Source organism: Stegastes partitus, unplaced genomic scaffold (assembly GCF_000690725.1).
Source record: "Stegastes partitus isolate 25-593 unplaced genomic scaffold, Stegastes_partitus-1.0.2 Scaffold192, whole genome shotgun sequence".
NCBI lineage: Eukaryota > Metazoa > Chordata > Actinopteri > Pomacentridae > Stegastes > Stegastes partitus.
In genome coordinates, this window is record NW_007577923.1 from 283,489 (window position 1) to 299,241 (window position 15,753).

The window sequence follows — 15,753 nt, forward strand, 5'->3', positions numbered from 1 at the left end:
AGAAGAGAAGAGAAGAGAAGAGAAGAGAAGAGAAGAGAAGAGAAGAGAAGAGAAGAGAAGAGAAGAGAAGAGAAGAGAAGAGAAGAGAAGAGTCCTTACCTGAAAAAACACTCGGGATCTTGGTGAGAAAACTTTTCACTGTTCGTATGGGGATGCCATTTTTCTCATCCTGCATGCGTGCTATTACTTCCTCCATCTGGACAACACAGAGACAGTGGAAGAAGAAGATGAGGGAGGAGGTTAGTAAGTGGAGGCAGTGTGTGAGTAAAAAGCGGTAAACAGATATAAACAGGTTCCTGTGTGGTGCAGCCATGTCTTTAGGGGGGGGACACACAGAGTGAGGCGACCAAGTTGGTGACTAACAACCCCGGTTGTCAGATTTGTGCCTCTCCCTTTGACAAATCTCCCTGATTTGTGTCATTTGTCACATCAAACCGCCAGTAAGCTGCACTTATTGAATTCTGCAACAGCTAGTAATGAAGTTTCTGGTTATTATCCATCACAGTATATGTGTGTCCTGACAAAAAAAAGGTCACACATTTGCACTATCCAAAAATGTGTAAAGACATTTCAGACACAAATGTTCCATGTGCTTTCACATTTGAACCAAAAGCTGCAGTTAAAAAAAAAAATGGCATGAGCAAGCCAACAGTCACACACATGCGAACACACCAACATTTGCACAAACGGCTGAGACCGAAATGTACTGGGAGTTGTCTCAAGGGCCTGGCAGGGCAACACAAGGCAACCATGTTTCCAAGAACGCACAGAAGGGAGCAAAGCTGAGAGCAGAGCATTGCCCTGATACGTCAGGCGGCTCAGATGCCAAGCTATCTCCCCCCCAACTCCTCCCACAGAGTAAAAATATACACACGAAAAAAACATCCACCCGAGAGTTCAACATCCTGCTGATATATTCCACACAAAACAGGCACACGTTGAAAAAATAATAACTCAAATGTGTTTATATACCTTTAGTTCTCTGTGCTAAGAGGCATAAGTGTTTTTATGCAGTGATTCTGTCAAGGCTTGTCCAGTTAATGACGCCATTATTTCTGAAAAGTTTAAACATTTAGGACTTTGCTGCCTGCCAGTAGTAACACTAATACTGAGGCAGACAGTAATGCATTGTGTTTCCCTAGCTGGGAGCTTGACCTTGCTTTTTTTTTTCTTCTTTTTAATCAATCAAATATTTTTTTAATAAACTTCTTAAATCAGTTGTAAACCTCGCAGTGAGAAGAAGCCGTAACAGGTGAAAATGGGTTATTTGACTAAGCCCTAAGTAAAGTGATTATTCTTGTATTCCCCCCAAGTAGTAGCATCATCCATCACTAAGCATCCAGGGCACGTGGTGTAAGACAAAGTTGCCCTTTTCATTGGATTTAAATAGAACATTTTACTGGCTATCTTTAGCTGGAAATTGATGTTATTTTTTCCCCAGCGATGTGCCCCGCAGACAAAATGAGGTCAAAACAACAGGGGATCCAAGAGAGCTAGCTCGGTGTTTTGTTGTGCAGAGGTGTTTAAAAGTTGTGCTCTTGTTTCAGAAGCTTTTCCTTTTTATCAGATTGTAGCAAATTGCAATGTTGTGAAGGTGACTTGTCCCGGATCATCATCCCCCCCCACCACCCTCTAAGTTTTGTTTCTTCTCCTTCTTTCATATGACAAACAACTTATCATCTCATCCGGGAAAGGGGATTTGAATGCGGCCACTTCCATTCGACACAATGGAGGTTTTGTGTGGGTGAAAATGAATTCCGTGTCCACGCTGGTGAGAAAAGCGTAGTTCTTATTATGAACAAGCCGGGTTTGATATGTAAATGTGCAGCCACTCGGGTTTGGCGGTTCATGAGCCAGGACTGTAGCATGATGTTATAATGAAAGCTCGAAGCTAGTCAAACACCCTGAAGCTAAAAAATCATCCCGGTTGGTGAATGGAGCCTAATTGACAATGATGGAGCACAGGCAAATACTGTAACTAAAGAGCTGCTGGAGGAGGCCAGCGAGACCAAGAGAGGGAGAAATGAAAAGAGGAAAAAAAAAAAAAACCCGCTGAATTGATGTCAAAAATACGCATTTTCAGATTATTTCAGTCTGTTCTGTTAATCTCTTTCTCCCGCAGATGTGTTGCATGAGTCAGGCCCGTAGATCTGCCTCTACAAGTGCTTCCTTGGTAATTCACCCGCCTGAATCATCACCTTTAGCGCAATAAAAATTAGTTATAAAACAGCTTAAACTTCTCGCACAAATACGACGAACTGAGTTATAAAATCTTTCTTAACTGTTGTTTATTATTATCCTACACATAATCAATGCCTGTATTGTTCCAGAGAAGCCCCCAATGTCACACCAATGACACACCAATGTTTTCACCAGCAGGAGTCTAAATGGACTTCAATCCACTGCAGCAGCAACAAGGTTTTATTCTAAATTATGCGATCATAAACTTTCACTGCTTTAATTCCTTTTTTTTTATAACTGCTACTTATTCCGGGGAATGTAAGAGGCCACTGGCTGAATTAATGGAGACAAGCCAAGTTGAAGGAAAAGGTTGGAGGTGCAGATTTTATTGATCACAACATACTAGAAACTGTTGAGCCTCACGAAATGTTGCATCTAGCAGGTTAAGTATCAGTGAGAGGGCTTATACTTGGGTTAGACGAGAAGGTGGCATCCTGATAATAAAAAAATATATGAGCTACATTTCAGTCATGCTAACATCGAGTATCATTATATAATTCAGGCTGCAGCATCTGTAGAAAATTATCAGCGTTATCGTTCTCATGTGCTGCGTGCATCGTTCTGTTTGTTGTATTTATACACAGCCCTCTAAATGAATCCCAGTTGCCTCCAGCTCACGCCGTTTGAACGAGCGCGCCTCACAACACCTCCTTCTCTATATATCTTTCTTTGTCTCTTTCTCTGCGAGTTAGCTGCTACTGCGAGACAGAGCAAACAGGGACAACAGCAACAGTGATCAATACTTCACACACTCTCTCCTATCTCTCTGCAAACCCTCACCGCCTACACATGGTAAAATGCCACCAGCGTGAATATTCAGGATCTAAGGCTCTTGAAGTCGGGATGCTCTCTGGCTTCATGTTGCGAGGAAGAGAGGGAAAGTCGTTTCCCACAAGAGAGAAAAAGAGAGAGAGAGAGCAGGAGTCTCTCTCTCTCTCTCTCTCTGCCTTCCTCTGTCCCCCACCCATCCACCCACCCAGAGCTGTCTGACTGCGTCTCTGCAGCCTCTTAACAGATAAGAGTGAGTGTTTTGGCTGCACAGTGTGAATCATTGAATAATGATGGCACAGGACTCAGTACATATGAAGTGACTAACAAAAGCTCCGGATATAAGCACATACTGAGCTTCAGCACACGGCTTCAAACACTTCAAAGACTATCAGCGAGGGCACTCAGGGTGCAATCAGAATGTTCAGAAGCGCCATTTGGAGCAAAAAAAAAAAGACATTTCGAACTGGGTTTGTAAATCAATGCTGCCCTCTTAGATTTCTTTTTAGCCACTGTTAAGTGCACCAAGTCCACTTATTTGATGGGCCATTTCTGAGAAAAGAGAGTCGATGAAAGGATCAGTTATTAGTAAGGTTCTATTGTGGGCACATCAACAAGGTGGGAGGTTTTTAGGAGTGAGTTTGATCAGATTTATTGTATGTATTAGGGTAGTTTATTTGAAGGGTAGCTTTATTTGTTACCACAACGAGAAGGAAAAGATGCTGTTTCACATGATGATGATGCTGCTGCAAGATGGAGATCATGAACAACTGTGATTTCATCTATTTAGGTGTGTCGTGCAAACAGGTTATTTAGGCGCCTGTGTCTTTCAAAAAAATTAACATAACATGGCCTAGATTTTTTTTTTTAACTGTTTTTGACGCTTCAGTTAGTTACAGTCCAAGGACCACACTGTGCATAGGGGTGGGATGCTGACAGGTGAATGGACTGCCGGAAGGAAACACGGCTCAAAATTGCTGTAAACTACTATGACCTTGACATTTGAAGTGAGCATGCGAGCCGTAGTGCCTTCATTTGTTGACTGTGCTGCTGCGAACCTACGGGTTTCTATGAAATGTTTTCAGTCCTTAGCAAATGATTGTTATTCGTCTCCAGCGTTGACCTAGATTTAAGTGATGGAAAGAAAGCCCCAGCACTCGATGAACTCAAACTTAACTTTCAAACAGCCTTAATTAGAACATCATTACCCACATAAGCTTTAAATCCCTTCGACAGACTTGTGTTTATTAGAGAGCGAGCAACCCACCAAGATTTATTTTTAATAAAGAAGACGATGCCTGTTCATAAAATGTAACTTTGAAGCACACCTGTGCTGCTGATAAATTATAAAGGGGAATCTTTTTTTCCAGAGATCTTCATGGTCTTTCACAGTGCGCTTTATCAAACGCGGCTTGTCTTGTCATTCAATTGGAAACTCATCTAGAGTTCATTCCCGTCTCTGCCTGTCTGTGCAGATGTAAAAACCCTCGCTAACTGTGCTGCTGAGGAAATTAAAAGCCCTCCTATTCTCCTTCTTCTTCTTCTCGTCCCCCGCTCTCACTTCTGCCCCCCCCTCTCTCGGTCTCGCTGCCGGCGCTGTGATGAGTGAATGTTACTGCATCAGACGTATGGGGAGAACGGTATTACCTTGACAGTGTTATCTGAGGGCAAGCGTGTCTACATGGAGAGAACAGACATCCCAACTCTCTGCATCGCACAAATACGCTCTCGCACAACATAGATGATCACACACACACACACACACACAGACATTCCCATCACTTCCTGACACGCAGAGCACACAGCTATTATCAGTCACATTGCGAGAGCATATGCGCTCACAGAATTCAGAGCTACACACTCACATATATTATGAAGGCTCCTGAGCCCAGAAGGTGGGGATTATTATATTTTAAAAAGCGCAACATCAAAATAGGTGAGCAACCCAGTTAAAGTCTGGCTGCCTAAGGCGGTGTGAGAGCAGCCTGAATAGAACCTGTGGCTATATAGCATGACAGCTCTACTAGATAAAACAGTCTTTGCAGTTGGTTGATCTCATTTCCTTCTGAACTGCAGTCCTTGGCTTCATGAATGAGGCAGAATCTGTGGTGGAGGCTCAGAGATAATATTTCTCCCTTTTTTTAGCCTCAAAAAAACCAGCAGTGGTTTCCAAAAAAAAAAAAAAAAGTCCAACACGTAATATCAAATCCAAGGTTAACAACTGCCTAAAAAGCATTATCATCATATCGCCAGGAAGCAAATTCCACATAGCATGAATTCACTTGTTTTTTAGGGGTTTTTTTTCAAAGGATCAATATTAAGACAAAGAAGAGAAAAAGGTTTACACTACAGCTGCATTAAATCACACTGAAATGCTATGTCGCCACAAATGAAAACACATCTCTTCTCGACAGGCTGCCCCATTTGCATATTGAGCAAATCCAAAAACACAATGTTCTTTATGCCATACTGTGGGGAATATGGGCAGGCCACAATGCAGGCAAAGCATGCTGTTAATAATTTCTCAAAGACTCATACTTCCAGTGCAGTTTTTCTGAAGAAGAACAGTAATTTTGGGCGCGACTGGAAAGCGTCGGGCCAAGCAATAACGATAATAGCTCAACTAACTGGCCGTTGTTCTCCAACATGAACAAAGAGTTGTCAGCCATTGCTGGCTAAAATGCAAACTAAGTTAGTCAGACACTTCAGACAACTCGGGCAGTGGAAATAAAATTACCCTGCGGATAGGTGAGGCAAGTTATTGAGCTCACGCTGACAAGGTTGTTGAATAGATGCCATGAATCTTAAGGCTCTCTGAGGTTATCATACGAGTTACCACAGCAACACAGTCTGGGACCACTATCACAAGGACATCTTTGGCAGCTTGCCATCACTCATTCATAAGAGAGAAAGAAAGACGGCGGTTGTGGGGGTAGCATGGGGGAGGTTGCACGCAGTATAGAGGATGGTGCGTCATGAGTTACAGTACATAATTATATATTACAGTTAGAATTGTGTTGGTATTTGTTAGCAAGTCCAAGAAACTTTTTTTGGCTATAGCATTATTAAGCCAAAATTTGGTGTTTCATTATCACAACACTATTAATATTACTGTACATGTGTAATATTTAAATAGCTCATTTATCCATTTAAGGTCAACTGTTGCTTTTTTTTTTTTTAAATTAAATCTTTGAATCCCAAGCAGTGTCTGGGTATGTTTTTTGGACAGCATTGCTTTAGCTAGAAGTAGACAGAACTCAAACATGTCTTCTGTGCGGTATGACAAAGTTATAACGCCACAAATCAGCTAAAACAAAAAAAATTATTTTGAATTCTTTTGATTACTTATTTTAGAAAAAAATACAAAAAACTATGATCAACATGTTCAACCAAAACTGAGATAAAAACACAGTGACTCTACACACTGTAGATGTTTTTACCATGTACATGTTTATTTATTTTTTCCATACTTGTCTCATATCTGTTCTGAGTAAACAGGCTGCAGTTCAACCCAGGTCAGCAGAAACGTTTCAGAATTAGGTAAGCACAGAATTTTCAGTTTTTTAACAGAATCTGGTTTATGTAAGGGCTGCATGCTGACTCGGTGTTTAGCACCGTCGCCTCACAGCTAGAAGATCACCACTTCATATCCTAGTGAGGACACCCGGGATCTTTCTGCGTGGAGTTTGCATGTTCTCCCCGTGCAGTGTGGGTTCTCTCCGGGTTCTCCGGCTTCCTCCCACACAGTCCAAAAACATGTTGAGGTTAATTGGTGATTCTAAGTGTGCATGGTTGTCTGTCTCTAAGTGTAGCCCTGTGATAGACTGGTGACCTGTCCAGGGTGTCTCCTGCTTCACTCGGAGTCAGCTGGGATAGACTCCAGCCCCCCGTGACTCTAGTGGTGATTAAGCGGTGTACAGATAATGGATGGATGGACATTACCATGCTGATTGATCGACTCATAGGCAACCCTGCACTATTCACTCTCCTCCTTGAGACTTGTAGAATAAAATAAATTTGATGAAAGAGGACCATCAGAAGAGCAAAAGGCTAAACACTTTCTCAACAAAACAACACATTTGAGATGAGTGATTTAGGGACCAAGAGAAAGGCCATTCTTTGTGTTATTACAGGTTCTGCCTTTGACAAATAATGTCATTTTGGCCTTTTTTTTTCTTACCTAGGCAGGCTTTGTAGTTTAGAGGGTTAATTGACTGGCAGTTGTTTGGCCCACAAAACGTTATTTCTTTGTCTAGCAAACAGCCCAAAACAGTTTATACTAATATAAAAAAGGAGGAAGCAGCAAATCTTCACATTTAAGAAAATGGTATGAGTGTATAAATCTCTATGTAGGTTTTACTTAAAACTTCACAAATATCAAATGATTATTAAATCATCAAAATAGTGGAAAATGTCAGTTGCATAAACTGACTAATTGTTTCAGCACTACTTAAACCAAATCGCATCAGCCATAGTGCAGAGTCACTGGAGCACATTAACCACAGAGCACTCAGAGTTATCTGGTGGAAAATAGGTCAAGACTGGTTATTGACCTGGGCGCCACCTGATTGGTTACACATCACAAATAACAGCCCGTCAACAATGAAGGATCAACGTTGAGAAGTTTTCTTTTAAATAAACAGATGTAAAGCATCAAAAACAAAGCTTTCTTTTCTGAGCTTGTCCTATTCTCAATTATGACACAGTATTTTTTAATTGTTACTGCAAATGTAGCTCAGTTCCAAATATTTGTTATCAGTCTCCTTGATTAGTAATAACCAGTTTCGTTATTGGCCTTGAAAACCATATTGTTCGACTCCTACTGGAAAAGGATTAATGTGTAATGAGAGAAAAGCAACAACCCACAAAATGTCTCCATTCTTAAGCATGGCATCAGATGGTCATGTTGTGTCTGTTCACATTTAATCTTACATGAAGCATCCTGATTTATTATCCATTTAGTGTTGAATGAATTTCTCAGCCCCAGTCTTGTGTTTCTTCCTCGTGCTTCTTTTGCATTTTTATTGTCCCATTCACACTTTTCTCTATTCTCGCAGCCCTTCAGTTCTCATAGGTGCGCTGATTGGTGGTCTCAGATGGAGAACGGACAACAGTCTGCCTCGCAGCGGGTCAGGATCACATAATGTGAAGAACAGATGCCCAGGTGAGAACACGGCCCGGAGTGAAGGTAATTACTGCATCCAAGATGAAGGTCTATTTCTACACTTTGTGAGACAGGTTCTGCAAACCAGTGATTAGCCTTTTAATAACATCTGCAGTTTGGTGCTCGATAAGCCTCGCTTTCGATTGTATTTATTAATACAGTTCTGTCTATGTGTACACAATCAAGCTCCATTGAGCCATCAATCAAACGTGAGCATCTGTTTCTTCGAATGTCACTTCACTGTTTCACACTTGAGGATGTTTCCTCACTCTGCACATTTGTTCCATCTGCAGTAACATCCCATTCTTAGAACGTACAGAAGTGAAGACCCTGAGGACGCAAAGTGCTTCATTGCCATTTGCAGCTCGTGTCTTTATCTTTTCAGCAAACTGCAAAGATCCATGAATTTTTTAGATGAGAATTATTCCTCCTCAATGCCTTCTCTCTCTCTCCTCGCCCCTAATATCATTAATGTGTTTCATAATGTACCAGTTGGTGGTGCACTGCTTTGTCCGTTATTTCCATAATGGAGGACTGTGATAAGAAAAACCTGATGCCACTGTAAAACAGTCCTGCTCACAGCAGCAGTATTATCATAAGCGAGCTCTGATGGCCAGTGAAGGACAGATGGCTTTCTTACAACAGACTTTGATTTATTTGGATGATTACAAATGAATGTTGTCAACCACGATGCCTCCTCAGCTTTGAAATGCTCCTCAAGGTGTGACTGAGAGCCTGTTAATGGCTTGATCTGATTTGGTCTGATTTGCTAATGGATGAAAGTGAGACTGATGTTTGCAGGCAAACAAGCAGATCTTTGATTTCCCATGTGGAGTTATTGACTTGAGGTTACCTGAGTGGCATGTTGTTCTGTTGCTTTCTGTGTGCTTAAACATAAGACCTCTATTTTGTTCCGAGCACTATTTGTAAACCGCAAGTTTTTATAAAAGGATAATAACGTGAATAATTCATTCTCTGTCTCTGTGAATTGGACTAAATCAAACAAACTTGAATCAAACTGAATTCTGGATTGTGCCATGCAGTTAAAGTTGCCCCACTCCTTTTCCTTGTACACAAACAAAACAACCATTTACATTTGATGTTAGTCGTTAAAACACATTGCCTCTATACCGAAACTCAAACAAAGACATGTTAAATGCATTTCCTTCCACATAAAACATTTACAGGCCAGTTTTTTAAGCATTACATCTAACATTATTTAGATTTACTTGTTTCATTCCTGTTCTTTTGTTGAGTGTCTTTGCTGGTGCATTGCTGCTTCCCTTGACGTGCTATCACAACCTGTAGATCCTGGAAACTATTGACAGGAAGTCCCAACTCAAAACAGCTCCATCGCGCTACAAGAGGTCAAAACTTCTTTAGACATAGTAGGTTAAAAAGACTCATTGCTTGTGTACTGTCAACTTTGACTTGACTTTATAACATTTCTTTTGGGTCATCAAATAAAGCCCAAAATGATATGGGATCATATCACTAGTATGAATTTATATGCATATACTGAACCTCATCAGGTCTGGTGAGGAAAACAGTACAATGCATGTTATAAATAACATGGCATATGTAAAATGCAGAATTTTTCTTTACTTTTTCTTTTAGTGGCTTATAATGAAGTGCCAGACATGAATACTAGACTCAGAAAAGAACTGATGGAAGACCATCAAAGTACACTTACTACTGCCACTTCCTATGAGTACTAGCAAGCAGGTTTTATGATCATGATTAGTCAAAGTGAGAAGCTCAGACATCCAGAGGGAGCTCACAGTAGAGTTGCTGCCCCTTGGCATCAAAAGGATCCAGCTGAGGTTGTTCGGGCATCTGATTAGGATGCCTACCGGGTGGTTTTCTGGGCACTTTTTAACTCAGACTCCGGGGTAGGCCCAGAACTCACTGGACGGATTGCATATCACATCTAGCCTTGGAATGCCTTGGGATCCTCCAGGAGGAGCTGGAAAATATTGCAGGGGAGAAGACTCGGTTGAAAATGCCCTGCTTAGCTTGCTGCCACTCCGATCCAACACAGGCACGCTGTTAAACTATGTTAGAAATCAAATGTGGATATAGTTGATCCAAGCAGCTATAAGAGAACGGGGAGATTATCATTTCATTCTGAGGTACTCTCTCCGGGAAGACACTCATCATGTTGTATCGGACTGTACACCTGGAAAACGTCACAAATAGCTGACGACAAGCTCAAAAAGAGAGCTACAGTGAAAAGCACAATGCTCAGCTCCTCTTTCACTTCTACACAGCCAACAAATCATGGCACGAAATGGGGGTGTGAATGTCAGTTTTGGAAAGTTACAAACAATTGCCAGCACGGACACCTCTATCTAACACTGCAAAGGTGAAAGAGGAGATGGTTGCCATTGTTATATGACCATCCGACATGCAGGTTAGACAGATCATAAATCCCACTTAAATCCGCTCAAGAAAATGATTGAAAGTCTGCACGGTCAGTCAAGTTTGTCTAATTCGTGTCCCTTTAAATGACAAAAGGCTTCACAGCCAGACTTCGAGTGAGTCTGTTCGGAACAGCAATAAACACTTTTGTCTTCAGACGAGTCTGGACGAGACGCCAAATGAACCAGTTTGTTTTGAGCACGCTGACACCTTTAGTCTCAGACCCATAACTCTCCTCCTGCTACCCAGCAGTAATAATGTGGGCTCTTTTATTGTAGATAATGGAATTCATAAAATATAGATGCAATCATTGTCACAATAATGTAAAGTGACACAAGACTACGTCTCTGGAGGTCAGTTTTTGCTTCAAGATCTCACCAGACACAGGTATAGACCAGAACTAATTGCCATCATTAATGATATGTCTAATCTTACAAACAAATGTTTATGCGCAACGCTGAACACATAATCTTCTTGCCTCTAATTTATTCAGAAACTAATTTCAGTAGATTGTCTGTACGTTTCCAGAGACTAATAACAAGCCGGAAAATTGTGCCCTCATCTCATCTAGTGTCGGAGGAGTCTGAGGGAAAGAACCCCCAGTCACCTGTTTTACAGCCCTTTGGATGTTTGTCAGACTAATTTCTCCATAACCTTGTCAGACCCCATTGAAATTATTCATGATTTTGGAAGACTAATAATCTTAGTTTCACTTGTTGAAGTTCCGGGAGACTGAAGTAGTTTCTTCTGGTAACACTAATCATGTCCATTTTCAGTCCACCTTCAAGAACATTAAAAGTCTTTTATAATGCACTACTTCTCCATTGTCTCCCTCCTTGCTGGAAATCTAATAATACAAACTCATTGGTAAAGCAGTCCTGTGCACAAAGGCAGAAGCAGCAGTTGATGTTTTGTCATCTGCTTTGATGGACAGCTGGTATTATCACTATTTCTCTCAGAACGCTTTCCAGATGGTTGCCAACAGATCCATCCACAAAGCGCGTCTTCACAGTATTTTCCATCAACTTCTGCTGCTTTCTACAACTCACGGCCTCCTTCCTCCTCATATCCCCAGAGAATCATCATCCGTGGCATATGGCTGCAGAAAGATGTTCAATATTTCCCCTGACTCCTCAACGTCTCCCTCCCCGAGGGACAAACCCTCTACTAGAGAGAAAGAGACAAGCATTGAATCATGGATGAGAGGTAGTCAACGCCAGCTATGCCGGCTCCCTGGAAAAAAAAAAACAAAAAACCCACGAGCATTTATCCTCGTTTGACATTGCTACGGTTAATGCAGTTCTTGCTCCAATTTTGCCAGCCAGTGGGTTTCTGCCATCTCATGGTTTATGCAAACACAGCACATTTTAGAGTATTATACAATTCCTGAAGGACTGTAATATAGTCTTATGTTCCAGGGCTGATTAAAGCGCTATGTGACGAGTTTTTCATAATAAAATATTAACTTTTAATTTCATCACCATTGTAATTGACTCTTACAGGACGTAACAACCCTCTTTTGTTTAACATCAAACAGTTCTGGATGTCTTATTCTGACCCACCTTAAGGTATCTTGGCACAAAATTGTACCTTTCATCAGGAAGACCTGTTTTCTGGTTCTTCTTTTTTTCTAATTAACAGAAGATGTAGACATTATTGATGCTTTTGTTGCATGTGTTTCTGTAATCTGCACAAACCGGAATTGTGTACACGAAGTGAAATTAATGGGTTAGATAGGTATTTGGAGCTTAAAGCCAGAGCTCTCATGACTCGCATGATGCATCAAACTGGGCCCAGCGAAGAGAACGTTGATAAACAAAAAAAGTTTATAACCATCATCATGACAACCCTGATCAGAAAGTTAGGTTTTATATAGCCTGCTAACTCAAAGAAATCCTGACTTATACAATTGAAGAGCAACAGACTCCTGTTCTACTTCTTGACCTCATGTTCATGGTGGTACCATCATGCGCTTTAACAATATTTCTAGTAATATATAGAATCAGCTCAGTGTTTTATGGCCTGCACAACTACAGGTTTTATTAACTCTCTCGAGCACCAAACAGCTTGACAAAGTTCGTGACTAGCCGGTGAAAACAGTGGAATATTTAGCAGCTAAAGAGCCAGATGTCGACCAAAAACAGAACTAAACCTAAACTTACATGACCTCAAATAAATGCAAATGTTGCTCTCCTTTGTTTAATGTGAAAATAGGTAACTGTATACTAACATGTTTTCCATAACAACTTTAGCATAATATGTCAATGCTGGAGCCACACTTGTTCCACTGGCACCAAGTGGTAAAAACTATTAATAGACCTCTAAATGAAATTAATACAGTAATTTGTAAATTGTAATGCCATCATGTTGATTGTGGCCACTCTTGTTTCATTTAACCCCTGTATCTTTTTTTGTGCTGTTACAGAAATTGGAGTAAAACCAGCAGCAACTGCAGTAAACCCAGCAGTACACATAGTATTCGTTGTAGTAGTGAGTTAGTAGTAGGCTGGAGTAAGAACAGGGTCTGTAAATGATGACATTACTATAAAACTGCTTGCCCTTTTACAGTATTTGCTGAAATGTAATTATGTGCATGATACAGTTGACCCAGGGCTCCCACGCTTAAACACACACTCGTTTGTCCTTTATTATTTCTGTTTTTACTGTTATCTGTACCTGTTTGGATGAATGTCATCACTGCTTTTGCATCAGTTCTGGTATATTACTCCTGGAGCTCGACCTTCTTTTTTTTTTCTGTCTACTTTCGAGTAGTTTTCTGACTGTTTCTCTCTAACTCCGGTATGATCCGGCGTTCCTGGCTGATGGTGGGATAGTGTTCCCAGGGCAAGGCCTCTCTCTCTCTTTCTCTCTCTCTATCTATCTGATGCTCTCACGCTCACCGTCTCTCTCTCACTCTCATCTTCTTGGTGGGCGGGTAGTGGGCGCGATGACTAAGCCAAGGTTAGCCATGTGCTAGAACATAATCCACTGAAAGCCCATATCCCTCCTGCCCACCTACCATGATTTCATCACTCAAACAGCGTGCTATCATAAATTAGTAGATAAAGGAAGGAGAAAAGCTGCATTACTTTCAGATGTCGTGTGCAAAAGATTTTTTTTAAAACGAGCCGATTCATTTGATTGCAAACGGTTGTCAAAGAGTGTGTACGCACTTCAAAAAGCATGCTATTGATCAGGCATACACAGACAATCACATTTCTTAACTTAGATTTTATTAAAATAATAATAATAATGATAAGGCTAAAGATTATGTTGTGATTTCAGCACTTATTTGTGATGAGCAATCTGCAGTTGTTGACACTAAGGATTCGTACTTTGGCGCACTTAATAATCATGCTTTTGGTGATTAAACGGTGCTATCAGGCCATGGGAATATTGTAGCGCTAAATGAAATCACCCCTATAGTTAATCCTTCATCACGGCAAGCCTGTTAGCAGCTTCCAAACTGTCTGGCATTACACTTGAGGAGTCTTATCACCGGGCACCAGAGAGGATGTTTACGTAGACTAAACAGAGAGACAAGGAAGAAGAGGTAAAGGATGAGAGGAAAACAGAGAAGGAGAAACAGGCGAGGGAGGCTGGGTATGGAAACAGAGAAGCACTGGGAATAGAAAAGAAGGGAGGATGCTGTCTATTTTTAGGTCCAGATAAAATGAGAAAGAGGGGGCCTCACTCCTCTCCTCCTCCGCCTCTCTCCATCCCCTCATATCCCACATTCCTCCTTGGCACGTGCAACAGACACTCAGGACGGCTGTATGTGCCCCGAATACCAATAAGAGAGAAGCAGCTGGATACTGGCAGGCTGACATTCTTCTGCCTTCTCCCGTCTGCAGAACAGAGACAAGGACTGGGTGTCTGACAGGACACGTACACATGCACACTTCAGAGGACACACCAGTCAGGACAGACAATAAACCGATAAGGGCAGACTGTTTGACGCAAGTGACACTTGAACTACGGAGCAATGAAGATGATGGACGATAGGCTTTGTTGAATCTTTCAACGCGACAGAGTGATTCAGCCTGTCAGGTAGAAACCATTAATACGGCGATGCTTCATATGGATAGATAGAATACCTTGCTAAATTAAACAGGGGTACCATTAAAACTTTATCACTGCTGGATTGGATGTAGACGATACATCACAGCTGTCAAAAAGAGGTTGTCGACATTTCAGCTGCGCGCAATTTCGAAGACTGGGATGTTGCAAATGAGACCACGGTGAAAACACATAGCCTCATTTCAAATATTCATGCAGGACAGCTTCGTTAATGGCAAATCTTGTCATCCTCACTCTGACATATCCTCTCACTTGCCGCAATACCAGCTCTTTCATGTGCACAAAGGGCTCTGCTGACACAGGCAAGGGAAGCCAGTATCAACAAATCAAATCTGCCCATTGCAAGGAATAGAGAGACACTTTTCGCCGCATTCGAATGCATTGTTAAAGCCGACCTTGTCTTTTACCCATTCTGCTCAAAGTTAGACAACAAATTTTTATCTATCGTCCAGCGTAGGGGATCTCGTGGACATGTATATTGTCCACCTGTGATGGGCTTTATTGGGAGATGACAAACACCGTTATGTCCAGACACTGATTTACAGCCTGAGCAGAGACGAGACGGAGAATCTGATATACAGGGGGCTGTAGTTATCAGTGGTGGACGCGGTAATCAGATCTTTTTTTTTTATGAAAGCAAAAGTAGCAGTGACAATACAAAAAGGCATAAAAACAATATTTCAAATGGTATATTAGTATTAGAAGATGCAGTTTGTATGCTGTTGAATTGAATAAATGGTTGTCTTACAGGTAGCAGTTTTAAATATAATACTGAACTGTATCACACATATGGCAGCACCAATTTACACTGCTTTTGCTTATTCCCTTTGTTGCCATTTATGTATATTTATGTACGTCCCTGTATGTGCATGTGTTTATGTGTGTATGCATTCATACTTGCATACCTGGATAGCATTTATTTTTTATTATTTATATATATATACATATACATAGCACTGTTGCCTCGCAGCAAGAAGGTTGCCGGTTCGCGTCCGGGCACCGGAATCTTTCTGAGTGGAGTTTGCATGTTCTCCCCGTGCAGCGTGGGTTCTCTCCGGGTTCTCCGGCTTCCTCCCACA

General features: G+C 41.3%; 1 protein-coding gene across 1 annotated transcript in view; it reads right to left on the reverse strand.

The window, feature by feature from the left end:
* Positions 1 to 15,753, reverse strand: part of LOC103356310 (regulator of G protein signaling 7) — a 51,190-nt gene that overhangs the window by 22,532 nt on the left and 12,905 nt on the right. Inside the window, exon 2 of the mRNA XM_008280412.1 lies at positions 100 to 196. Within this exon, the coding sequence (XP_008278634.1) occupies positions 100 to 196 (97 nt within the window). The remainder of the gene's footprint in view (positions 1 to 99; positions 197 to 15,753) is intronic.